The sequence below is a fragment of the Pelmatolapia mariae genome, linkage group LG5 (genome assembly GCF_036321145.2).
Source record: "Pelmatolapia mariae isolate MD_Pm_ZW linkage group LG5, Pm_UMD_F_2, whole genome shotgun sequence".
NCBI classification, from domain to species: Eukaryota; Metazoa; Chordata; class Actinopteri; order Cichliformes; family Cichlidae; genus Pelmatolapia; species Pelmatolapia mariae.
The window spans coordinates 22,276,649-22,304,106 of NC_086231.1; the positions used below are offsets into that span (position 1 = coordinate 22,276,649).

Sequence of the window (27,458 nt, forward strand, 5' to 3'; positions counted from 1 at the left end):
GAAAACAAAATCTGTTCAAGGATTTCAACATGCCATCTGCCAAGTAAACATCCGGAAATAAACATTATGTAACTGCTGTAGGCGCGTTTGGCTTAGTCTTCAGTGGGTGTGTTCATAGCTTTCGCTGGTAGTTGACGCGAACACAGCGGAATATAATATATGTAGAGTTGACATAACGGCACATTGAGATAAGTCGGGGAATATGTAATGATTCATATAATATCAATCTTATTTCGTGTAAAATCTACGATCCCTCCCGCACAGAGAAATCCTGTTACGTAATAACTCTTCCAAGTTCTCTCGCGGTATTTGGGTAATGGAAGTGTCAAGAGTGTCAACAACGGCCAAGCAGCAGCACAGCAGCGCTGTCCGGAGCTGGGAGGGGGGGAGTGAAGAGGCAGTCTAAACGTGGGGTAAGTTTAGGGCATATTTTAGTAAAATGTAATGTAAATCGTCATTTAAAGAAAAAAAAAATGTGTGTGTATATGTGTGTCTGGATATTCATAAGGCATGCACCGCGCTCATACAGTCGTGGCTTGGTATATGGGCACTATTTAGCATTAGCGTGCTAACGTGTAATGCTAGCTACTAAGTTGGCGGACGTGTTAGTGTAACTTAAGGCAAGCTAACGAAGCTTCCATTAGCACTTAGCATGAGCTCAGCTAGGGGATTGTACTTGCACTAAACAGCTTTATTTGCTAGACGTGCCGCGCCTTCTGATATTTGGAATGAGTTTGTTCAATGTTAGCTTCCATGTTCGCTATAATGACACGTATGTCAGGTTGTGGAAAACAGTATTTCACGTGCTTAGCAATGTGGATGTGCTACCTTGCGGCCCATTTCTCATTAAGTCATAGCTAACCAGTAATGGATTGGTAACCTGTGTGTCCTGTCCACAGTCTGTAACCCATGTCTAATAGCTAACTACATAGCCGGACTACATCGACAGCGCTAATAGCCAACGCCAGTGACTCGATGCTGCTAAGTGGAGGTTGCATGGTGAGGTGCTTTGGCTCTTGCTGCCTCATCGTTGAACGCTAGTCCAACATTATACCCAACCGAGTCTAAAGAAATGCTCAAAACAGGCCCACAGTCTTCGGCCTGTGTCCCTCCTATCCAGATGTTGTTGTGATTTTGGTGACAGATGAGCAGGCACGTGTAAATTATGACGATTTAGATTGTAGTTCTTATCAGCTCCATGACACTCAAGCTGATGCTGTAGGTTAAGAACATTTGGTAGTAACATATCTGGTGCCCTTATGTAATATGTCTTGGGAACCTGAGCATCAGCTGGTTTATCGCCTAATAAATTAGATGACATTGCTGTGTTTGTTGCTTTCTTTTACAGATCATTTGTCTGAGATGGCGGATGACCGGCCCTTTGTATGCACTGCCCCAGGATGTGGGCAGGTATGATTTCTTAAGACATACCTCTAACTCTAAACAGCCATAGGAGTCTGAATCTCTGCTTTTTTTTATTCTCTTGTTATTAACTGAACCCAGCTTAGCTCACCAATTACGATTGCTGATAAGGTGCAGTGTAATGTATGATGAAACATTGCTTTAATAGTGGAAACCAGGCGTTATTAATCTCGCATCAGGATTAAAACTGTCTTGATATTCCTTAAATGTCATGTGTGGTGTCTTTTGCAGAGATTCACAAATGAAGATCACCTGTCAGTACACAAACACAAGCATGAAATGACATTAAAATTTGGTCCTGCCAGGACAGACTCTGTTATCATTGCAGGTAATGGCATCGCCATTTGTCTTTGTTAAATTAATCTGTGCTGAGGAGGTGGTCAGTGCTCTGAATAGATGAATTGTATATAATAGTCTGTGTCTGAAGGTGATATTTTTGTCCCGTAATACTGACAGTTTTTTTGTTTTTTGGCAGACCAAACCCCCACTCCCACACGTTTTCTGAAGAACTGTGAGGAGGTCGGTTTGTTCAATGAGCTGGCCACCTCCTTCGAGCAAGAGTTTTGCAAAACGCAGGAAGATGATCAGAGGACGAAAAACCCGGTGAGAAAGACAGGGTTACTGTAGATCAAGCGGTGTGCTGGTTTCGAGATAAAATCTGAAGGCTTTCATCTTCTCATCTTTGCTTTTGGTCTTCAAGGCCGCATCTTTACAAACACCATCTGAAGTCAAAGATGAGGATGAGGGGCCCTTACAAGTCGATTCTTCTCCTCCTGGAACTCCTGATTCCTCGTCCAGCATGTCAGAAAACAGCAGAGACTCTAGGGTGAGAGCTGTGTTGTAATTTGCTGTCCTTGCACGCAGGTAAAAATGATGGGGACACAAAAATAGTTACATTGCTTAATTTATTAACAGGAGATCTACACAAAGCCCGTGGCAAGCTCTGCTCCCACTCCAACTATTGTGCGTCCTGGTTCTCTTCCCCTTCACATGAGTAATGACTCACTACACCCCACGTTGCCATCTCCAACCTCCGTCATCACACAAGCTCCACCCTCCAACAGACAGCTTGGGTAAAATAATTTAGGTTGCTGTGGTTTGCTTTACTGTTTGTGGACCATGCTGACAATTTGTAAAACTTAAAATGAATTAACTGCTGGTAAAATGTAGAAATTATAGGTCTAATTTCACATGACCAACTAGCAAGAAAGTCAGTAATCCAGTCCAACCAGAAATCAAAGATGGGGCTCTTTGATTTTTACCTGGTGGGGAGATATGCTCCTATTAATTAGAAAGTCTATATTTGTCAGTCGCTTTTATTGAACCATAAAGTGCCTTTTAGACTCTGCGTCTGTTATTTATTAGCCATCATTTATGGCCATTGTAAAGCTGTTGCAGTTTTTTGTTTTTGTTTTGTTTTTTTGTGCAAAAGAAAGCATCACTTTTTTTTCTCTTTTAACAAATTGTTTCTCTACCAATATTTAAACTTTTTTGAGACACTCCCCCCAAACTTAAAAATATAGCTGCCTCTTCAGCGAATCTCTTATCCGTAGACTTGGATTACAGTAAGCAGCTGTAGTCGTTGTGTTGTACCACAGTTTAGTGTAGCAGCACGTGAATGTGCTCGTTAGAGTGGTCCTGCAGCTTGCAGTGAATCCACAGAGTAGAACAAGGACTACTGACTTCAGTCGCAGATCAACACAGTGGAGTTAGGCTCCTTCCTGTCATGGGATTGAGACTCAATTTAGAGGCAACAGTTGCTACAACAGAGACCTGGTACACCTGCAGGAGTGAATTTTTAAAATTAGAGGGAGGTGAATATCTATTACTACATGAAGTCTACTGTGGAAGGTCAAATAAAAACACTAATCGGTGAAGCTCATGGTGCAGTAATGTGTCCAGAAAGGATAACAGAAAGCATCTTTTTGTTTTTTAATTTCCTAAAAAAGTATGGTTACTGTCATCGTATGTGTCTTGATCTACTATGGAAATTGAGGCAGGTGTTGGAGAGCTGCAGCTCTGTACCACTCCGATTCTCCAGACTTCCTTGTTCCTCAAGTCAAGCTTACCTTTGAGAACTTTTGAGTCACATCTTCATGCTGCTTGTGTAAGCTCTGTACAGTTAACTCATGAAGAAGTGTTCATCGGAAAAGTGAAACACTGTAAGCCTGATCTCTGCTCTATAAGTGGGAACACAGTGGAGAAGCACCTATTTACAAATGTCTAATCTGGCCAACAGCTCTCCCACAGGCTCGTATCCACTGGTGAGGCACCTCCCTAATGGGCAGGCAGTTCCTCTCTTGCCCAGTCCTGTGCAGATGACCTCAGTTATATCTGTAAGATATTTTCCAGAAAAATGAAAAACTATACAACAAATTGTACTTGGGATGGAATTTTAACATATCCTTTTGGTTTTTCCCTCTCTTCCACTTTATGGATATTCATTGATATGTGGAGCTTGCGAGGCCAGTGAACACAGTGCCTAACATCCCTGGGATTCCAGGACCGCCTGTTGGAGGCGCTAGCAGTGGTTCATCCTCCCCATCTGGCTATACTCTTCACTCTGAGGCAAAGATGGTGAGACCATCAGTTGTACTTTCATCATTTTGTAGGCTGCTGGCTAAACATTTCATTTACATAAACAAACGAATGACATTTATAAAACTTTTACATGACCTGGGTGTTGTCTCTGTGTCTTTTTAGCGGTTGAAGGCAGCTCTAACTCATCAGGGCCCAGGAGCACAAGATAGCATCGGTGGAGGGTCAGGATCCATCCCTGCTGTTCCACAGCGACAGGAACAAAGCCAGCAGCCCTCTCAAAACTCTGATGCACCATCACCTGCCCAACCACAGGTAGGTAGTGCACATATCATACAAGTTATGTGGTCCTAGAGCACACCTAGGACTATAGACTGTTAAATGTATGTGATGAAGGAAAACCTTTGAATGTTCCCTCAAAAAGCTAAATGAGACTCAATACTAACAGCTGTAGTTTTCACATTATTGATGGCATCAAAGAGAAAAATTTAGCAGAATGTCAGGCTTGTCCAAAATTTGTGCTCATGTATGCAAAATAAAGGCTGAGTCAGTTTAAGTCAAGCATGAGCACTGGATTTAGTGTGTTTTGGTTTGGATTCTTTAATTTGACAGTCAAGGGCACCAAATTGTCTGCTACTCCTGAATTTTTACCCCTGTTAAATGTCAGGAGTTCCTTATGCAGTTGTTCTGTTTTCCCCCACTTACTGATCACATTTGGGTTTACAAGTAGCCAACTTTTACCCCCTCCTCATTCTCCAGGTGTCCCCTGCTCAGCCAACAGGGGGCAGGCGGCGGCGAGCAGCAGAGATGGACCCTGACGAGAGGAGGCAGCGTTTTCTGGAAAGGAATCGGGCAGCTGCTTCCCGCTGCAGGCAAAAGCGGAAGCTGTGGGTGAACTCTCTGGAGAAAAAAGCAGAAGATCTGGCCAACATGAACGTCTCCCTCACAGTGAGTCGTCTCCAGGGCGTACATCAAGCATGTAAACACCCTGGCGGTCATAAATGGGTTTCTGTGGTGATATGGTAAGAACGGGGCATGATGGGAATGATTTATGTACTGTATTTCTTTTTGTGCTGCTGTCAGAATGAAGTAACCCATCTGAGGAATGAGGTGGCACAGCTGAAGCAGCTTCTCCTGGCCCACAAGGACTGCCCTGTCACTATTATGCAGAAGAAGGCAGCTTTATTAGGTAACCAGTTGAGATAATGAACTGACCATCAGACTTCTTGTACTGTGTCACTTGTGCCAGGATTCATCTGTCACCTCATCCCATCTAATGCATTATTTTTACTCGCTCACCTCTCTAAGGGTGAATGTTGCTCTCTCTGTCTGTAGCTGCAGGAGGAGAGGAAACCTCCAGGGATACTTCCACTGAACCCATCGGCTCCCCGGCGGCAGTCATTCAGCACGTGCCGTCGCCCTCGGCAACAAGTCCGGGGGCCACCATCAACGGGCTGAGCGTGCGGGCTGCAGAGGCGGTGGCCATGTCGGTCTTGGCCGGCATGGGATCGGGCCAGGCTGCAGGGGTTGTCATGGCAACGCAGCCGCAGTCCGCCCCGAGATGATCCGCAGACACTTAATAGACCAGAATGAACTCGAGTGGCATTCGGAAGTCGGACTCGTGCAAAGATTTCTGAAAAGAGGAACCTGCCCTCAAATCCCCCTCCCCTTCCAACCCACACCCCAAAACTAAGATCCACTTCCACGCCCACCCAATTCCCTCACAGTCGCCGATAATCACACAAAGACGCGGCACAGTGCCTCCATCAGCCCTCCACTCCAAGCAGGCTCCCTTTTTCATTGAAGCTTCGTCGCTCTCTCTATGTAAATATGAATTACACGTCAGACACTCACTCTGCAGGGTTTGGGGTAAGTTCTTGTTCAGTTCTGACACTTGGGAAAGGTTTAAAGGCTCGAGAAGAAAAATCTGAATGGAAAATCATTGCATCAGAAACATCGTTTTTTTGTAACTTCCTTTCACAAAGCCACTGCAGTCCACCTTCTTCCTACACACTGGTTGTGATGAGTTCTTTTTTTTCTTTTTTTTTGTCCTTCCCAGGCTGACACTTTTTCTGTAAAATATCTTGTATTTTTCATGTGTAAGAAAAGATTTTTTATGCCTGATATGTTAGTCAGATAATGTTTTGCTAATGCAGTGAAAGTCTGAGGAGAGCTGAATGCAGTGAGCAGTAGCCTGGAAAGTGTTTCTATTGTTTTGTTTTCAACCTGTTCTTTCAGTTTTGAGTTAATACACTTGTCGCTTTAGTCAGCTGAGTTCTTAGCAAACCAAATTGTAGATGGTGTACACTGTTTACCCTGTGATTGTGTGCCTGACACTTTTTTTTCTTTTTTTTTTAAATCATGTATTTTAACCCATTCAGAATGGATGACATGTTAGTCCTGTGTATGAAACCCTATTGACTGCATGGAGTATTTAAGGGTGAAGATTACCACTGTTTGTGATTCATCCTATTCACTGTTTTCATGTTATTTTTCGGTTCTCTAACATTGTTATCAATGCAAAAATCGTTGTAAGGATTCCATCCTCGGTCCTAATGTAACACACTTGAAAAGTTTGATCCTTCAGACGGCCTTTAAATGATAATCATACGTAGATTTTTAAACTCCAGTACCCATGCATTTCAGTTGAGGAAAGACTAGTGCAATATATTTTTCTATTGAATATCGATGTTCTTGCATTTAGCTGACATGTGTAGCCCAGCTGCTGAGGGGGTGGTGGTTGTTTGGTCGAGTTTTAAAAGCTAAAGTTATGAGGTGACCAAAGCAAATGTGAAGATAAGTATTCTTGAGTGAATGAGATTTGTGATTAGTGTGCATTTTTAGAGAGTTACAGGTGTCCTGGTCTTGTGTGCTTTCCACCTTTTGACGAGCCGTCTTGTATAATGAAGTAGACTCAATACTTGTGCACGGTGCTTCTTTTTAATTGCAAGTTTTAAAATGCAGCTTATTTTATATGGCATTGTACTTCCAAGACTATCATATTGACCCTCTCCCTGTTGCTCTTTTATAACATGTCTTTGTTTTAAGATGTTTATTTTTGCTCTGTGGGTATGTTAGACCACCCCCCCCCCCCCCCCCACCCCACCCCAATTCATGTAATAGTACTTCCCCTTAATTTGTAAAGAGGACAGTTTTTAAGTGTTTAGCGACAGTGAATCCACATGGGAAAATGTCTTGGAAGGAGTTTACTCAGGCCTCAAGATGGGATACATTATTTGTGTACAGTCTCAACTAATGAATAAGTTGTCTTGAGCAAATAATAAAAATAAATTAATGAACCTGATTTGTGCTTCAGTAATAGTATGTTGGGGTTAAAAGTAAGCTGCTTTTAAGCCTGCAAGTCATTTTTCATTAAACTTATAGCATCTTTTTGGGTGCAGCTGATGAAACAATGGCATAAAAATTTCCACTTTTTTTGGGGGGGGGGGAACCAAAAACAAGTTAAAGGGTGTTAAATGCAGGATCTAGACCACTGATTGAAACATAACTCTAAACATAGTGTTGCCTTTACTGCTGTCAAAATAGGTTGGTTAACCTAGCCAAAAGGGCAACAACGTAGATACATAGAAACACAAATTCTATTTGTTATATAAATATTATTATAATTATACAAATTAACAGTATTTACTCAAATAAAATAGTTGCACACAGATCTCACCAGGGCTTGACGTGGTTAAGACGAACCCCTGAAGTTCAAACTGATCATTAGATTTAAAGGGACTTTGAACATGGCAGAGTTGTTGTGTCAGGTGGGGGTGGTCTGAGTAATTCAGAAACTGGTTATCTAGTAGGATTTTTCACACAAGCACACCAGCCTAGAGATGGTTATTTCCATGCCACCCTGAGCACACCCAAACTTGTCTGATCTCAAAAACTAAGCAGGTAACCAGGTCTGGCCTGGTTAGTACTTTGATGGCAGACCGCCTTGGCATACCAGGTGCTGTAAGTTTGGGTTGGCTTTAGCTCAGGAGGCGTCTACTAATTGGAAAGTTGGTGGTTCAATCCCTGGCTCCTCCAGTCTGTATGCCAGATATCCTTGGGCAAGATACTAACCTCATGTTGCGCTCTGATGCATCCATTGGAGTGTGAATGTTGGATAAAAAGTGCTTGTATGAATGAGGGAATGAACGAAGTACGCAGAAGAGCATGTCTGAACGCACAACACGACAAATCTTAAAGCAGATGAGCTACAGCAGCAGAGACCACAGCGGGTTCCATTCCTGCCAGTAACGAACAGGAAACTGGGGCTCACCAAAACTGGATAATAGAAGATTGGCTCTTAGGTCTGATGAGACTCATTTTTTCATTTTGTGGAAACAGCAAGAAAACATGGCTCCATCCTGCCTTGTATCAACAGTTCAGGCTGCTGCTGGTGGTGTAAATAGCATGGAGCATATTTTCTTGGCAGACTTTGGGCCCATCAGAACCAACTGAGCACTGTTTAAACTCCACTCTTTCTGTGTATGCCCATCTCTTTATGCCACTGTCTTCCAGCAAGACAGTGTGAAATGTGACAAAGCTCAAATCATCTGAAACTGGTTTCTTGAGCTTGCCACTGTACTCAAATGGCCTCCACAGTCACCAGATCTCAATGGAGCAGAGCACATTTGGGAATGTGACGCACCTTGTTGAATCAGCAGTTCTGGAGGCAAAAGAGCGACCAACCTGGTACTAGAAAGGTGTGACTACGGAGCTGACCGGCGAGCGTGTTTTATATAAAGAAAAAAATGAGTGCGTACATGTGATTTCCGGGCGCCATCTTTGTTTGGAATAGGTGGAAAATAAATAAAAAGTGATGCAGCCTGAAAAATTTATTAAATTTGTTAAGTGTGCAAGTGAACATTACATTTTTTATTCAGATATTTTGTTTTTATTTATCTATTTTTTATTAGGAAAAGACGCCCCCCCAATCCACGGGGGATTAAATATTTCCTTGAAACATCACACAAAATATCTCCAATAAAACCTGGCGCCACTTCCACCATTAGTGCATGAAAATACCTGTACAAACTCGAGCTAGCACCCACCTGAGGGGAAGGTGGCAGGTGAGATGAGGCGACAGGAATGCTGTTTTTTGGGGGTTTTTTTTCTCCCAGCTGTAAAAACACAACAGCAGAGGGAGCAGAGAGTCTGCTTTTCATCCCACCATCCTGTCACGGCAATTACCATCAAGCCCGGTCATGTGACTGACGGACTCCTCTGGCGAGTTGTTCCCATCTCCCACAGTCATGGCGGTGTCGGGGAGTCGCGGAGATGGAGTAAACAACACGACTACAACATCTTGATTTTTTTAAATCCCCCCCACCTCTTCCTCTGAGCTTCATGGTGGATCTTACCTGCTGTCATTTGAGATTTCACAAACATCCCACAGGCTGCTGTGCTTCCAACGATGGCCGACCGCAGCGTTGATCTGTCGGCTCTGCCTAAAGAGGTCAGGGACCAGCTGGCGGAGTTGGATCTGGAGCTATCCGAAGGTAGGGTTTGCATACAGCGGCGATAAGTAGGTGGTGGTGGTGGTGGGAAAGCTGCGGCTCGCTGAAGTTAATAGAGAGGGCTGCGTGAGCGTGTTTGTGTGCAGTCATCCACAGTCTGCTTTCCCGTGTCAGCTGGAGGAGAGTCGGTGCTGCTGCAGTGCATCGGGACACGACTGCAAGAATTTATAAAAACAAAGTGACCTCCTTTTCCAGCTGTTGTTTCTCCATCAGTCATCTTCGTGTGTATGGCATGCTCTTAGCATGATCACCTTAATATTTGGGATTTTTATTTATTTATTTAGCTTCCCCTTCTCTATATTCTTAATGAACCCACATCTATACCACGCAATGTTTACAGAGCACATACACTCCTGTCTAATGAAATGGGTCAAGGCATTGTGTGTGAAGAATTTGTGGACACGAACTGATTCATTGGGCTCTCTGAACGCTCTGAACCCTGAACTGCTGCACAAATAAAATGGATTTTGTGCATTTATTTATTTATTTATTTTTGTAAGAATGGCTGGAAGAAAAGAGAATATGGAGCTGACTGTTATGCAAGTCTCCTCCTCACACTGTGAATCACTGTGCAGCAACTTGATTGGTGCTGTGCAGTTCTCAGGTGCCTGGGGGTGGATGAGTAATGTTGTGTTTCACATGGAGAGCCATGCAGGAGGAAGCATGGGCCACTAATGATGCCTCAGTCTCTGTTGCAGCGCAGAGCCGTGTAATTACCTGGAGTTGCCCAGCGCATGGAAAGAAGAGGTGAAACTTCACATGGGCACGAGAGCGAGAAGAGCCTCGGCAAAAGTGTCGTGACTTTCTTTTTTTATTCATTCAAAAGGTGACACCTCTGTGAAATGTAAAGAATGTTTTCCCCCTTTTTGGTTTAGATTCAGGTTATAGGAACTGCAAAATAAACAAAACAGCACCACTCTTAATAGACTAGACTCTCAGAGCTTGACTGCAGCCTGTTCAGACCTGAGCTAGTGCTGGGAAAGAGTTGTGTCTTTAATTATAGGCTCCAATCAGCAGTGTGATAATGAGAGTGAATAACTGAGGATGTTCACTGTATGTTCATCTCATTGAACGTGGCTGAGAGGCAGCGAATGAGAAATAACTGTAACGATGTGCACACTGGCGTGCAGTAATGGCACATTCATAACTGCGATTGTTATCATCCTGCACTTTTCCTGATGAACTTTTAAAAAAGAAAAAGGAAAAAAAAAAAGCTTGTTTGTGAATGAATTGGGTGACTGCAGTGTCAGATCAGTTTACCAGGTGTGGGTTGGTGTTTGAGCACTGTGGCATGATTGCAAAATGTAAGTGCCCAAAAGGCAGCACTTTGGTTGTGAAACTTACTGTTTTAAGAGTTTGAGATTTTTTAAGTCAGATCTTCTGTAAGAGAACCTATCATGTAGTTTGGAACTGTCTTTGTAAAAGAAATGAATATCCTCTGTTCCACTATAAATATAGTTAGTTGAGTGTCTGGAGCATCAGTTTTTGCAGGTCTTATTATTAAAATGGCCAAAAGCAATAAAAAAAGGGTTATTCATAAACTGTTAGGACTTTTTTCTTTAAATAAATGAAGGCCACTCATTGCCAGGTCCGAGTGTGTGTACCACTACCTTCAAACATGCTCCAGAGTATGTCGGAGTCCTTAGTTTGAGAAACAGATGCCTCTCGGGTCCTCAGTGGCTACTTCACTGAATAATACTGCTTAGAGCCAGATTGTGCTGGTTTGTGAAGGACGCTGTTGTCTTCAGCATGGAGTAGCCTTCTTTCCTTAGAAGAAGAAAAGAAATAAGTTTTAGAGGAAAGTTCTTCTGTAACCCACAAAGCTGTGCTCGCTACACTTGACCAGCCAGTTTAACCAATTAACACCATGGACCACTGGGCCACAGGAGGGAATTTGCTAAAAATGGTTCTCTGTGCACCTTTATAGATATTTATGATAAATGAGTTCTTTCTAAGCCCTGCGACAGACTGGCGACCTGTCCAGGGTGTACCCCGCCTCTCGCCCTATGACAGCTGGGATAGGCTCCAGCGCCCCCCGCGACCCTGAAAAGGATAAGCGGAAGCGAATGGATGGGTGGATTTCTTTCTAGTATATTTTTATTCTTATAATGGGAAGAAACAAATGTGTTTTTCTTTAAAGGATGTCTATCAGGTTTCAAAATACTCGTTATTTACTCGAATCTGATTGGATTTCAAGTCATCTGATTTCAGCTGTGTACAGTTTTCGGTGTTTTTGCTTTGTTATGACCTCGCAAACGGTTGCTTCTTCATTCTTGTCAAATGGTCTGCCTGGAGCAGCTGTTGCTGGTCTTTTGGCGCAGCAAGCAGGAATTTTTGAGCATAGGGGCGTACCGTGGTCAGAGTTACCTGCGAGAGTCTATTAGTGAGATTGTGAGGTAAGTCGACACCACTTGTCCCTCTTCTGGGGACTGAGCCTCAGAGGGTGAGTGCATCATTTGTAACTTTAGATCAGACATGATTCTCTTGCTAATGAAAAGGTTCGCTGCTGTCCAGATGTCCTGTTTCTGTATCCGCAACTTCTAGTGAGATAAAGTGCCCTCGCCGTCTGCTCAGAATACACACGATGGGACAAGTCGAACAGCAGCTGGACTCCCAATGAGTCTGAAGCTCTCTCATGGCTATCTTATACATGGCAACAATTCCCCCCATTGTTGCCCACATAGATGGGACTCCCCTAGCAACAAACAGAGGAAATGTGGATCAGCGTTTTTTTGACAGAAATAGTTGTGGGCTGCAGTGTGGGTGTTTATTCGTCTGTATTTGTGTGTGTCTGTGTGTGTGAGAGAGAGAAAGGGAGAGGGAGAGAAAGGGCACAGCTCCACCTACTTTAACCTCTTTGACTGTACGGACACAAAGAGAACCTTTGAGGGGGGTGGGGGTGGGGGGTGGGGGGGGTTGGTTGTTGTCAAAGACTTGCTGTTTGAACTGGACTGGAATTTGGAGCCTCTGAACCACAACTGTTTTCTGCATTTGGGCTTCATAATATCAGCAGCTTCTGTCTTCAGAGTATGTTAGTGAGTGAAAGTAAAAGAGGGAAAGTGAAAAACAACCGCGCAGCTTGTCAAACAATGTTGAGTATCCTGTTTAGTTATTCTCCAGTCAGACAATTATTGATTAGAACTAAACACTGTTGTTGTGGGATCACAGCAGCTGTGACACCATTTCATTGTCAGATCACACCTGCCCTTGAGCTGTGACTTTCACACACCTGTCAAGCTTTTTGACTCTATTCCACTCAGTGCTGAAATGCTACCAGTTTTATATACCAAATGGAAAGGCATGGAAATACATCATGTGTGAAAAAACTCTGGTGTAGGAGCATACTGTGGGAAGGGCCCATAGCCCCCTTGACCCTACTTCCGGCACTTTATTCACTATTTATGGGATGGCACTGATCCATCTTTGAACTCGGGCTTCATTTTGAGCTCAACTCAGCTCTAGTAAAGTTTGATGATAGCATCTTGTACAGTTGCGGCACTATCGTGTTGACAAATCTGGGCACTGTGAGCCCGTGGACCCTATCTACACCTTTGTAATAGTTTGCACATTTTGCCATGGTGTATTCTTCGAAGATCATGAATATACATCTGCATTTTTATGACAGTTTATCCAACAGTGGGTGAGATATTTGAGTAGACTGTCAGATTGAATTTGCTGCCCCCAAACCTATGCAATGCTATGCTAAAAACAAAACAAAAACAGCATTTTGCTATTAGTGTTGAAGCTTAGATATCATTTTGGTGCTTGTAATGATAATATATGCGATCTGCGCTATGATTTTCTGCATGGATGTGTTTGACCATAAGTGCATCACGAGTCCAGTAAGACTGCAGTTATGTGTTTACGTAGTATTTTTTTTCTCATATTTTTACGAGCTCCCCAGTCCCTGTTGCAAAGGGCCGGCTGTTGAGTGGATGTGTGTATTTTCTAATGAACAGCATCCATCCCGCTGTCTGCCTGCGATGCTGCTGCAGAGGGGATGCAGGTTTTCATGTCGGCAGCCCGTTACATACTGAGAGAGAGGGAGAGAAATGAGAGATTATAGCCTTGCCTGCGTCTCTCAATCTAGGTCACAGAGCATCAGGGGGCAACAAGCCTGGCTCATTTAGCCTGTGAGTCACAGTGGGCCAGGACTGCTGCGGGGGATCTCTCCTCCTTTCCCACCCATCCACTCTGACTCTAAAAATGACTTCTCTCAGTCTTCCTCTGTCCCCCTATTGCTTTATTATTTCAGTATTACCCTCCACAAAAATAGATGAATTGCTGTCCTGTGTGTCTGATTAAAAAAATAACAATAATACTGAAGTAGTTCTGTTGGCATTTCCTGCAGTGAAGAGTGTTAAGAGCAGAAGCAGGGTGTATGTTGGAGTGACTCAATGGGCTGTTTTTTATAATAAGACCTAATACAATTATAGTTTGTCATTATGACAGACTGTATATAAAAGATGGACAGGTTTGTTTTTAGAAGTCGTCTTGGCCGTCGTATTGTTTGCTTCTTTATTTAGAAACTGGACATAACCACATTCGAATTAGGGTAGACCTGCAGTGTTGTCTGCTAGTGCTAGCTAGGCTGATTTACTCTGATTTGTGATGGGATGCTAACTTTGGCCAGCATCAGCAAATCTAACCTCTTAGGGTGTCTTTTAGTGCAACCAAACACTGAACATCATCAGTCAGCACCCACCTAAAGCAGTCACACCCTTAATATCACATAACATTAACCTTATAGTATAACTGAGTGAAGTTAATCCTTTGTACCTGTTGGTGAAATTACCTCTACCAAACCCTTTTTTGGTACCAGGCTTTAAAAATGTGTGTATTCATGTTGCAGAGCTTACAGCTCCATTTATTTGTGGCTGGTGTGCACACAGCATTGACCGGGACAGGAAGGAAGCTGATTTAGCCTGTCTCTTTAAAAGCTCATTAACTGTTGCAGAGGGGCCTCTGATCTTCACTGTCCCAGGCCACAGGCTTGATCCTACACCATGAAAAGATGAACTCTTCTGCTGCTTGTTTCACAGCAGGATCCGGTTTGGTTTGTTTTAATTTGTGGATCATGGTTTTCATGTAAAACTTTGCATGTCCACTTTCACCATGAGCGCAGACACACTGTTACTAAAAACCCTCTGCTGCTTTGTGTACTAAAGAAACTGAATTATTTAGATGACACTCGAGCGCACCCCTCCAGCTGGGTAACTGAATCGTCTCACGTTCAAGTTCACAGTGAACCACAGGTGGGTCTTTAGCCTCCTTTGGCTTTAGAGTTGTGCTTCCCAACACCTTCTGGTAATTAAAGCTAAACTTCCTCTGATCTGTTAGTTTCCATTCTCATGCCACTTTCCACTAAAAATAGCACAAGTCAAAGAAATGCCAGAGTGAGGGTGACAGTGTTGGAAAGAGAGAGTGTGGTTAAGTCAATATGCTATTTGCTGAATTATTAAAAAGTGGCGAATAGAAGTGGCAGTCGGACTTGGCCTCACATGCTTCAGTCCAGGCAGTGCACTGCTACTTAATCCAAGTTTCTTTCTGGTTTATGTTGCTTTCACTTTCAGGCCGAGCCTCCTGAGCTCAACACGTTATACTTATTCTAGCTGTCAGCGGGTTAATATTTTGATAAATTGTCCTCATCATAACTCAGCCCAAATCAATTACTGATTGTACTGGCTGGAAAATACTATTATAGTAGCTGCTAATTCAAGCACAAGAACTACAGAGGAATAGCTTAAAAGAGCCTTGTGCCGCTTGACCCCTTCGATCAGATATGAGGCTTCTCATCCTGCCTTGTCTGGATGTCTGTGTCTGTGATCAAACCAAACATACTGAAATAGAGTTAAACATGCAAGTTCATTGCCCTAACACAGATATGTTAGCCTGCAGTTTTGTTGCCTGGAGGCCTTGTTGGCTGTAATATGCAAACTACGTTACACTTGACTGTTCGCCCATCCGTTTATCAACATCCGTTGCACAACAGGACCTCTTCAGCATGTTGATCATTTTGGAGCCGACTCCAAATAAATGCTCATGCAGTGACTGAGCAAAGTTCACAAGCTTACTTCTGTAAATCTATTTCATCTTGCATTTCATTTCATCTGCTTCTAAAGCACCATCGTGTTCATTTAACACAGGGGTGGGAAACTCCAGGCCTCAAGGGCCGGTGTCCTGCAGGTTTTAGATATCACCCTGGGTCAGCACACCTGAATCAAATGATTAGTTCATTACCAGGCTTATGGAGAACTTCAAGACATGTTGAGGAGGTAATTTAGCCATTTAAATCAGCTGTGTTGGATCAAGGACACATCTAAAACCTGCAGGACACCATCATGGATTCGTATGTCACGTTCCCTCATGCTGCACCACACAGTGGTATTGACACAGCTCTTGTGTGACCACCCACACCCTGCCCCCAAATCCCCCCCCCCTTACACATGCATTTTTTTCCTTTTGGAATTTCCCATAAAGCCTTTATCAGATTAAAACAGCCATATGTTGAAGCACATACAGGAACACAACTGCACACTGTGCTAAGCTGTTAAAACCATTATACGGGAAACATGAGGCTTCTGCCACCAATGATAATGTGCTGAGATGCTTTTTCAAATGTGGGGGAGAAATGCAGCTGAGTGTTGGATTTTCTTATAAATCATATTAGTCAATCGAGAGCAATTAGCCGATTCCCATCAACCCGTGAAGACAGGAAATGCACAATGCGCTTTAGCTGGTTATAGTTTCAACTGTACAAATAAAAGCCCCTCATGGGTGTATATATTCTACATTTTTAATGTTCCTCCGTGAATCTTTTGCAAATGAATACAGCAACAAAGAAGTTTTATTCGGTGGGACGAGTAAAAGTTCTGCAGTCGCTAACAGATTAAAAACAAGGCATCTGGATTGGGTAATTATAACTGTGAGGTCAAAGGAGGGGGTCCTGACAAAAGTTTAAAAAAAAAGAAAAACCCAAGACGAAACGCTCAGACTTCAAATAACCAAAGAGGCAAAAAAGTGCTATAGAGGAGGGATCCTTAAGCAAAACCATTAACAATTAAAGCAAGTTATAGTAACTATAATATTTATGAGAGGCCTAATAACCTTTTAATGCTTTCTTAATTATTTACAGCTCAGTTTGTAAATGCTTAGCTGCACACTTTAATAGAAGGGAATATAAACAAAGACATAAAATCAAAAAGAAAATAATCTCAAATGAATTCATGGTGAAAATAGTCTTTCACCAAGTTTTTGAAGTTTCTACATGCTTCTGAGGGAAACCTCACACTGGTTAATGAGGAGTGCCCGTCATAGTTTTCACGTCTGGTTCTCTGGAGGTTCACGTTAAGTCATGCTTTGCTGTCCTCCAAAATAAAGTGTCTTCGTGGAATGGGTCTTTGGAAGTATCAGGCCTTGCATTAAACAGGGCTACTCTCATGTGTGTTGCTTAACACCAAAACAGTTTTTAAGTGAGCTCCTTTGGTGCTTTTGTTGTTCTTATACAACATGCAATTTTTATTTTGAAAAACAAATCTTTTTTTTTTTTTATTGAGTTATTTTTAAATTTTGCTCATAAGGACCACATCACCTGTTCACACATCCTCATGTTTGATCCAATTCTTACAGTTGATGTCTACATACTTGGATACTGGCCACTGGTACAGGTCTCAGCAAGAAAACTGGTGTGTGAAGAGTTTTCGTAGGAATTGCAAATGACAGTAAGAACGAGTTAAGCAGAGTTAGTCTCTTTTTCTGCTCCGCCAGGCTGATTGTTCTGATCTCATCAACTAAACCACACGTCCACTTAGCTGATCCATTCACTGACCCTTAACCTTTGCTGTTACACCATTTTGAAACCTTACCAGACTTTTTTATAATAGGTTCATCTCCCATTTTCATTTTCTGTTTTCCTTTGCGGTTCTAGAGTGTACAGGCTTGGTCATGAACCCTCACAGGGAGACGTTATACGTTACAGTCAGCTGTACAAATACACTTGATGTAATCTGACTTGACTGGAAAGGATTTGACTGTGACATCTGCTCACCAGGCAGTTCTGTGACGCCGATCTAAAAGTGTGTTGAACTTCACAGTCAGCATTTCAGCCCCCACCACACACACACACACACACACACAATTAAAACCAGGAATACAATCCTCGCCTGGGTTTAGATCTCGCTTTGTAAGACGCAAGACATATTTAATGCAGTCAAAGACAGCACAAAATCATAGCATTTGCTAAGTTAGCATAATATTAAAAAAATGTAAAAACAGATATAAAGGTTGTGATAACAGCGTGCAAAACTCTGTCGGCAGGTTAGGTTTACATCATTTGTCATACATAATATTATAGCCAGAACTCAGCGTCTCACTGGTTGTGTAAATCCCGTAGGAGGATATGCGTTTGATGGTGTTCAACGTTTGTAACGGCTTCTTCCAGCAAATGTTGAAATGCAATGTGTCAGGTGTGTCTCCACGCCCTTTTCTTTCAGTCTTGTTTCCAGCAAAGAAAGAAACTAAGGAAGGAGGTGGAAGGGCTGCCGACTGAGTCACGGTTTCATCCCAGACACGTCTTGAGCTCATTGTGTGGAGGGAAACATGGAAACATGAATTGCACTGTTGGCCAGAGTTAACCACACCCTGCTTACATTTTCAGGGAAAACGAATCACCTGAGAGATCAACTACAGGGAAACTGTGTATGTGTGTGTGTGTGTTTTAGAGCTTGAGGCTTTTTTGAAGCACTTTCTTTCACTCACCAGTGCCTGTAATTCCAGTTTTGTTGTCTGACAGAGTAAAGGTACACAGAAATTCTCTGTTGCTTTCTTTTCGATAATCCATTGTTGTTTTTTGTATCCTCCCAAACGGCAATAATTACTAAAACCATCATTATAAAATTCTCTAAAAAAGATAAAGATGTTTTGTTTGATGAAATAAAACATTGCACAAGACACCTTGAATTGGTGAAATGCCTATTAAAAAAAAAAAGCAGTGTAAAAGTGTGATATGTCAGACAGTGTAGAATAAGATCATCGACGTTGAAGAAAGGCGAACAATATGGAAGTCACAGAAGAAACAAAAAGCTCCAAGTTTTGTCAGTAGCACCCTAAGTGTCATTCACACTTGCATGGTCTTGTTGATACGCTTGCATGGTCTTGTATTCACAAGCAGTCTGGACTGATTGTTCAGTACAGAAAGCATGCATCATACAAAGGAAATGAACCATTTGCTAGGATCTACATTTATGTTCCATATAGACAAAAGTATTTGGATGTACATATTTATCTACAGGGTGCACCCTGTACCAGGTCGCCCATCTGTCACAGGGCTCACACAGAGAGACAGACAACATACATACATTTTTTTATCTAGCTATATTATCCCAGTGTGGGTGTGTGTGTCTTCTAGTATACACATTCAGTTTTCTTGTTGTCTAAAAGCAGAGCTGATAATCAAATTCAAATGTGTTCTTAATATTTTGTCCCCTTAATATATTATTAATGCGTGGACAAAATGCTGAAATGTCACCACCAGGTTTCAGTTCAATCTTATACATGTTCCCTTGAACTCAGTCAGCAAATGCAGAGGAGGCCCAGTGCCAAAGAGGAGGGGCCATATGTCAGTTACTCTGGGTAAATTCGAATACTTCACTGACAGACTTGTTTTATTCCGTTTGGAGGATCCTCCTTGGAGTTTGTTATTGTGTGATTATAGTAGACACATTATCATCAGGCTTATTCGCTCTTGTAAGATGAGAGAAAACGGCAGGAAATCCATGTTTCCTCTGTAATATTTTGCCAAGTGTTTATATAATTTTCACAAAGCAGGTGTTAACACGACTTTAAGTTGTTTGTTTCTTTTTTTTCTTTTTGGAGACAAAGTAGTTGAATGATAATGCGATGAGGGAGAGAAAGAAGCAGGGAAAGAAAATAGAGGGCAGTAGCTAATTACTATTCAGACTGAGTGCCTGTGGGTAGGAAGGAGAGTGCAGGCCTGCTGCAATTCAAATAATCTGAAGCTAGAAAGTGTGAGAGTGTGGAGGGCTTAGACAAGGCACTGCTTTGATGTTTCTCCCCTTCACGTCGTGGAAAGTGAAAACGTACGCTCTGAGGTGGACGCACGGGTTTCCTTTACTGATGCAACTGTCAAACAAAGACAGGAGAGCAGAGTGGCGGCAGCCTCGTTTGAAGCCTGACTGTAACACTGAAATAGTCGCATGGTGACCTCTCCACCAATAGGACAGACCTGACTGGGCCGCTCTGAGAAAGTGGGTTAACGAGTGAGGCCCTCATCACCTCAGCAGGGCTGTGATTTGCCTCGAGCAGATTTCTTTGACTGTTTGCGTCTATAGTGTGTGTAGACATGTTTGTCTTTATAATATAAGCTAGGCTAAATAATACATCTTTTTAACTCTTTTTCTGGTAACATTTTATAATACGGCTTACAACTAAGGGTGTAATTCCCCTCTAATTAAATGGGATTTCAATGTTTTTTATGTGAAATTACAATGTCATTATATTTACCCACAAATACGCAGTCTGACTAAAACAGTAGTGCCTCATGTCTTTACTGAAAAGTGTTGGTAAAGTATGGGAATTCTTGAATATAGACCCTCCTTAATTCGCTCCCCCTTGGATGCCTGCTAGGGGTAACCCTTGTTTCTTTTTTCTGGAGTGAGCACTTTCTGTCATATTTTAGGCCTGCTTGCACGAGAAGCAGGCCTAAAATATGGTGGTGATATACATTTAGGGGACCAAACTTTGTCATTAAGGGTACGGGGGAGGTTGTCAAATGTCGTATTTTTGCAGGAAAGAGTCAATCTTGCACAATGGTGAGGAGGGAAAAAATCTCCCAACAAAACCATTTCAGCTCATAAATGTTTCAGGGTTGTTCTTATTGAACAGAACGTCAGAAAAACAGGATTTTACCTTGGCCATTGCAAAACATTAGTTTTATTTATTTTTTAACAATGTCATTGTGGATGTACCTGTGTGCTTTCACTCATTCTGCTTGCACAACACAACCGAGGTCCATGGTCATGGACTGCTACTCTGACACGCTCCTGCAAAATTTCTCAATGAAATTCAGACCTAATCTGTCCAGGTCCCAAATCTTGATGGCCCGTCCACATAACTTGTTTTGTCCTCCAAACACAACATTTATAACTTTTATCAGAAAATTACATTTTTATCTCATCTGTATGTCCCGGAGTGTTACCGAACAGTCAGTTTTTGTCTCAAATTGGACACTTTAACAAAGATTAAGTTGAGGTGTGGAGTTATCTGCAGGTGCTCTGCCGTTCCCGTGGATTTTTTTTCACCACTTCTGGGCTGTGTTCATAGTGTGAGCTTTGTATGATGCCTGACACTATGGAGAGTTCCTCTATTGCTAGACTAGGGATGTTAAACATAAAACCCAGGGGCCAGGATGGGCCCATTAAAGATCTCCAATCCAGCCCACTGGATGGCATTGGAACATGTAAAGGAGAGCATAAACTTTGGAACTTTAACTCCAAATTTTAATAGGTTTTAATAGGATTTATGGGCATCCATAAAACACACCATCTACTAAAGGTGGTTTGAGTTGTTGTGCTAGTTATCGTGAACTGAGAAAACCCCCAAAATCTTTATAAATGCTTCTGAAGCCATTTCTAGCATATTGCACTTTGATTTTTTTTTCTATGATGATGTGTGAAATTGAGGCGCGTCACACTAACTGATCCTTCTTCTAAGAACTTGCCATATCAGTTTTTTTCGTTTTTCCACCCTTTATTCACAGGGCGAGGCACCGCTACAAGCTGCAAGTGTTGAAGTGTTTCCAATACCATGGAAAACCTCACTCAAAATAGCTTTTTGGAAAAGTACAAAAAAAAAAAGATGTTGGTAATTGTAATAGTTTTTTTGATAGTCACATTTTAGGAATAATTGATGGGAAAAAAATTATAAGGGAGCACACATACATATTTTCATGCAGGGCTCTAATCACCTGTAGTTCACTGATTGCATGCAATGCTTTCACATCAGTTTAACCCTTCAGCTTCAACTGCTGGAGACCAAATGTGAGGACGCAGCCGTAAAAACACAGATGACTTTCAAATCATCCAGATGGAACAGTGATTACTTTGAGATTCATTTAATGCCACACAAGCCCCTCCCCCTTCACTGACTCCATCTCCCTCTCTGCCTATCTGCAGTGAAACTGCCTGTTCACATAAGCTAAAAATAAATTGTGTGACTGAGCGTGGCCAACTGTACTGTTCATGCATTACTTATGGAAGTGTTTGCTTTTCTTCCATTTTCAGAAAAAAAGGGCCCGCAGTCGCCGAGCAGATATTGTGTTGGAGTGGGCTCTCAGGCGATATCCTCCAAACAGGAGCACTTTCACTGTTGCCGTCCTATCCACAGTGATGTCAGCAGTGTGGCAATTTATATGGCTGTGTTGTAGGTTGCCTAAGCTTTTCTGTCTCTTCTGCTTAAGAGTTGTGTTAGAGGTTCTGTTTAAGACCAAGCAGATTAGTCCGTTTTAAATATAAGAGGAGGATCTTTGTATCATCTATAATGTCAATTACGCAAAATGTGATTCTTATTGTTTTCATCCTTTCATAATAACAAATCCAAAAATTCCAACAATCATAAAGCAGGAAACAGAGGCCCAGCTTGAATAGCCACCACAGCTAAAAACACCTTTAGCCTAACATGTGAGGCCACACATTCTCACCCTTTACAAAATAAGAATAACTAAAGTTTAAGCAAACTACAGTTTCAAAGGTATTGGTGTATTATTTTTTTTCTGGACTGTTTAGTCATAACCGACGGTCTTCATCTAAAGATGAAGTTTGCATATAATTGCGGATACAAATCGTCAGCTATTTCTCTGAGCGGTTTTCTAAGTAGATTTAAAGTTACTCAGAGCGAACTTGGATGATGTCTTGACTGCATGTGTTGTAAATCATATGTGTTTCATGTTGATTTAATAATAACATGTTCAACTCATCTCCTGTAAAGAATTCATACAAATTTGTGACCTTGAACCTCTTTCTGTTTTGGTTTGCGCTGGAAAGCCTTCTGTTTTGGGGATTCGTGTAACCATCATGATTTTGTCCCAATTTTATGCTGCTTTGCTTTTAACACACCGACTTCAAGAAGTGACACTTCACTTGCTGCTTTATATTCCACCCTTTGTCTTTGTAACAAGATGCTCAATTCACGTTAGTGCTTTTAACTTTGTGGTTTGTTGGAACCACATCAGAAAATCCTCATCTCCTCTCTGTTGTCCTCTGTGCTGTAACTGGGCAGAGAATAAAAATCAGTGCCAGAAAGATTTGTATTTTTCTTTGCTGTGCATCTCAGAATCCTAAATTGTAATCACAGATTAAAACTGAGGCCCACAGGGCATTATGCTACTGAGTGGCTGATTCACAAACATCAGGGTCCTCCATCAGACTGGCCAATACTTGTAGTTGATATAAATCTATCTCCCCTTTGTACAGACATTTTCAGGCACTGTAAAAGGATAACAGGTTGTTTCAGAGACATGTGGAGATGAAGTTTAAAAAGCAGCCAGGGCAGCTACTGGTGAACATACTGAATGAATCATTGCTGATCAACACAATTACTGTAAGAGTGTGTACGGGCTCTCCAGATGGATTTTTAGTAACTCAAAACCTGACAGCTTTGCCCACAGAGGAGTTTGGCAGAGTTTCTGTATCGCTTCGGGGCCAGCCGAGAGCTCAGTCAGGCTGTGTTGGGTCTGGTGGGGTGGAGGAAGCTGCAGATGGGCTGTTGGCAGGAGGGATGGAAGATGGTGTCGAAAGGACACTGCTTACCTATCACTTGGATACGATCAAGTCAAACCCGTGGCTCGGGATTCCTCCTCTTCTGTCCTTTGCAGCATCATTCTCATCTTCACAAGCTTTTTCTGACTTCATCGCTTTATCTTCTCTGCATTTCCGTTTTTCCCTTTCTTGTCCTCAGCTTTCACACTTCTCTCTTTTCTCTCGGTGTCTCTGAATCATCCCATCTCTTGCCCACGCTTCCGTACGTTTCCAGATTTAGTCCTGTTTTGTTTTTCTCTTCTTTGAGGCTGGAATCGAGCCACATGTTTGACGCCTGCAGTCATCTCCAGAGATTACTGCAACACTGTGTGGGTCCAACTGTGTTTTCATCATCTTCTTTATCATTTTTTTCTTGTTTTTTTTTTTTTCCCTGCTGCTTCCTGCTTTTTCTATCACAGTGGGTTGGAACAGGTGTTGGCTGACTCCATTCACAGATAGAAAGCTGATCATGCTGAAGCTGTTTATTCTACCATCGATCTGCGATAACACTTGAGTAACTGTTGCTTGGTCCTTATGACAGTCTTTCTACGATCTGCTCTGCTGAAGCAGGGTTAATGAGAGGAAAAAATGATATTAATAATGCTGATATTGTTGTAATGGCAAAGAGAAATGTGAAAACACTACCATCATAACATTTTTTTATTAAAGTTCAGAGTTCAAATGAGCACCTTTGACAGTCTGACTAACTGGTGTATATTTGAATTCCATCAAATAAAACAATCAGAGTTTGAGATGTTTTGTTATTTTTATGGTGGCATATCTTATGCTCATTTTTTTCAGAAGCAATACAGAGTTTTATTTTATTTTATTTTTTCTACAGGTGACATCACACAGAAGGGCTATGAGAAGAAAAGGGCAAAACTTCTGGCTCCCTACATAATCCACACTCCACGTAAGTGTTCATAATCCCTTTTTTGATCGGGCTAAGCATAGATGTGCATCCCCCGTGTCTTTGCTGTTTTCCTGTCTTGCTTAGGCATACTCAAAACAATATTTTTCTTTGTCTTTTTGCCATGGCAAAGAATCTGTTCTTGACTTAAATTAAAAAAACTATATCTAAAAATAGAATCATTTCACACCCATAGTTTTTTTTAGTAGCTTTTTATTTATTATGTTACAAAAATGAAATAAAAAACAAAAAAACAGACTTGGAACAACAGATCTACAAAGCAGACAAACACGAGCCAATTCTCTCAGTTGGAATATGACAATCCATGTCCTTAAAACAACGTCCAAAAAGCCCACCTAAAAAAATAAATGTAGCTTCAAACACACACAAAAAAATCAATTTTAATATTTTTCGTGTCATTTGAAATTTACATTCAGTTCAGTTTAATTTGATTTCAAATATATGGCGCCAAATCACAGCAACAGTCATTTCAAAACACTTTATATTACAATATTATAGAGAAAACCGCAACAATCCTCAGAGTAAGCACTTGGCAACAGTGGGAAGGAAGACCCCCTTTTAACAGGAAAAACCTCCGGCAGAACCAGACTCACAGAGGAGCAGCCATCTGTAATAATAGCAATAGCAGAGACCAATTGACATGACAAGTATACATGGTGTGTTTAATGCACAGCCACACTGTGCACATATGACAGCAACATGGTTTCATGGTAAAAAGGCTAAAGTGGCATTTGAGGTTTTCCTAAAACAGAGAAAACTATCCAGTCTTTGTTGTAATGCTCATTAATATCCATTACTATCATCACTGAGGTTCTGAAGAATACTAAATGGTCTGATTCCTATATAGTGCTTTCCCACTCCAGATGAACATTCAATGTGCTTTATACACCGTTTCATTTATGCACTGCTTCTGTGTCTACTTGCTTTCTGTTTAACATTCACACTCTGATGAACAACACATATTTGGGAGCAACTCAGATTCCAGTATCTTGTCCAAAAATACTTTGAATACTTTGTCCAAGACTACAAACCACCAACCTTCTGATTAGTAGATGATGACCTGCTCTACCTCCTCCTCTAGCCACCCCGTTGTTAAGAATTCACGTACCTTGGTAGCCTAGTGAGCAGCCACAACAGAGTCCATAAAGACATCACAGCCAGAGTTAACAAAGCTAGAGGTGCTCTTAGGTGACTGAGAAATATATAGGATCAAAACCAAGCTCCAGCTCTACAATAGCAATGTTAAGACAGTGCTGCTATATGGCTCTGACTCTTGGCGGGTAGTGCAGAAGGACATAAACCAAATCATCACCTTCCACAGCCCAGTTAAACAGATAGTGTTTAACAGAAACAGTTAAACAAAAGTTCAGCAGATACTCAAGGCCTGTTACAGGAAAGTCTTCTGCCTATTAAATCAAAGTGTTTGCGGAAATGAGTATGTAAAGCAGTTTTTGATTGTTTTGTAACAATGCATGTATTTTGTGTTTATTTTACAGCACCACCTCCTCAAAACGTACAGCCTCCTGCTCCTAGTTCCACGAGCCATGCACCTCCACCCTCCAGCTCATCCCGGTATCGTGAGCGACGCGCTCGCAGAACGCATCGCAGTGGAGGAACCCGGGATGACCGCTACAGATCAGGTGAGCAAGAAGTCCAGCGCCAAAATGTTCTTCATCCCACTTTGGTTGTCCCACCACGGTCACACCAGCGCACTACAGCACAGTTTTCAGAGCTGAAACGATCCGACAACAGTCTGTTTTTAAGCTCAGATCCTGAACTGTTTCAAAGGGACAAATTAAAGAGCTGTGGGGAACGTGTGTGTGAGCGAGGCAGACAGCAGTGCATTGCCGCAGCTGGGAAGCCCCCTCAGTGAGGACCCCCTTCTCAGGGAGAAGAGTGATGTCAATGGCTGGCTATGTGTGAGAAGGTTGTGAGGAGAGCAGGGGAATACAGATTTTTTTTTTTTTTTTTTTTTTACAAAAAAAATCCTATATAAGTGGTAAAGATCTGAGAAAGTTGATTCTGTTCAGCCGCTGTGTTTTCAGTGGGAGAACCGTTTTGTCACTCATCCATGTGACATTTTCTGCAGCTTACTGCAGATTTCCTCAGCCTTATAAACACTATATTTACTTAATGATCAAAACCAACACCACTGACTAACAGTGGGGCTGTGCGGCCAGTTTCATGATCATTACTGTGTAAGTTGTCAAGACTGATGATCAATAGCCACGAGTACCATTCACAGAGAGTAGTGAATGTCTGCAATCTCAGCATTGTTACATGGTGAAAGATGTACCCTTAGGCCCCCTCCTCGATTCAGAGATGGTTGTTTCCTTTTCACGTGAAGATGAGACAAGAGAAGCACAAAGCACGTGTGCAGGACACAACTAGTGTTTGTTGACTGAGAGTCGGACTCTAAAAGCATCTCCCTGTGGGCTGACCCACACCCTGCTGGTTCTTTTCTTAAAAAGCCTCTCAGCCTGTGCAGCATGCTAAATGCCAGGCTGACTAATCTAAAGTCTGTCTGTCAGACTGGAGTTTGGTGGAGAGTTGTCTAAAAATGTTTCAGCTTTATAGAAAATCTGACTGGCAGGGGCAACATACATTATTTTTGTTTAATCTGGTTGGAGGATTCAGAAAGATTAGAGCTTAAAAAAACTCAGTAGAGGCTAAATTGAAATTGTGATAACAGGTCTGTGTTAGGAAAAAATTCTTTGTTTTGATGTTTTGCTGATGGCATTGCATGATAGATAAGAATTTAAATATTGAAAGCTCCAAAAAGCTATGTACATATTTGTGTCCTGGCTTCAAAATAGGTTGTTGTTATGTTGGTCAGGCTATGATTGTTATACTTACTGTGAGTCAAACTTGGCAATAAAGCTCCCTTGTGTATTCAGTTACTGCTCTTTTATAAGACAATCAGTAGTTTACAGTGTAGTGGGCAGTGAATTTAGATTTGAGACACATGCATTTATCTGTGCTATTGTCTATGTCACAGTCACTTCTGTGGTTCAAAACCCTTAATTTGGATTCCATATTTAGTGGAATGAAAATTGCTCCCAGAATTGTTGTGCTTTGTTCCACAATGTTTTCATAGTCTCGAAAGTCTCCTACATATGAAATGAATTCTGGTATAAAGAATTGCAAATACTGCAAAAGTGGTTAAATTGAGAGATGAGAAAATGTAAAATAAAACCAAGCTGAATGGCAGATGGTATTTCTCAACTAATTTTATATTGCAGG

General features: G+C 41.8%; 2 protein-coding genes across 7 annotated transcripts in view; both read left to right on the forward strand.

Annotated features, from left to right (window-relative positions):
- The first annotated feature begins 120 nt into the window (after window positions 1-120).
- atf7b (activating transcription factor 7b) lies at window positions 121-7,264 on the forward strand. Of its 3 annotated transcripts, none has more exons than XM_063474223.1 (12): window positions 121-413; window positions 1,349-1,410; window positions 1,654-1,750; window positions 1,898-2,025; window positions 2,123-2,248; window positions 2,338-2,495; window positions 3,662-3,758; window positions 3,880-3,999; window positions 4,126-4,275; window positions 4,735-4,908; window positions 5,044-5,149; window positions 5,296-7,264. In XM_063474223.1, exons 2-12 carry the CDS (start codon window positions 1,363-1,365, stop codon window positions 5,523-5,525), a joined length of 1,434 nt encoding a protein of 477 aa, XP_063330293.1. In that variant the 5' UTR covers window positions 121-413; window positions 1,349-1,362; the 3' UTR covers window positions 5,526-7,264. The 3 variants fall into 3 exon arrangements, with proteins under 3 accessions (XP_063330293.1, XP_063330292.1, XP_063330294.1); XM_063474222.1 differs by having other exon boundaries at window positions 124-413; window positions 4,720-4,908; XM_063474224.2 differs by having other exon boundaries at window positions 124-413; window positions 4,720-4,908; window positions 5,269-5,375.
- Window positions 7,265-9,173: 1,909 nt separating this feature from the next.
- The window catches only part of dip2bb (disco-interacting protein 2 homolog Bb), a 41,521-nt gene continuing 23,236 nt past the window's right edge, over window positions 9,174-27,458 (forward strand). For all 4 annotated transcript variants that reach the window (XM_063474225.1, XM_063474227.1, XM_063474226.1 and 1 more), the window contains exons 1-3: window positions 9,174-9,455; window positions 24,126-24,197; window positions 25,712-25,855. In XM_063474225.1, the coding sequence (XP_063330295.1) occupies window positions 9,371-9,455; window positions 24,126-24,197; window positions 25,712-25,855 (301 nt within the window). In that variant the 5' untranslated portion in view covers window positions 9,174-9,370. The remainder of the gene's footprint in view (window positions 9,456-24,125; window positions 24,198-25,711; window positions 25,856-27,458) is intronic.

What these genes read in the sequence shown, in the direction of transcription:
- atf7b (XM_063474222.1), top strand. Translation starts at nt 1,363, where the DNA reads ATGGCGGATGACCGGCCCTTTGTATGCACTGCCCCAGGATGTGGGCAG. An exon ending in CTGCCCCAGGATGTGGGCAG is followed by an intron (nt 1,411 to 1,653) that starts GTATGATTTCTT and finishes TGTCTTTTGCAG; the next exon opens with AGATTCACAAATGAAGATCA. An exon ending in AGATGACCTCAGTTATATCT is followed by an intron (nt 3,759 to 3,879) that starts GTAAGATATTTT and finishes TGATATGTGGAG; the next exon opens with CTTGCGAGGCCAGTGAACAC.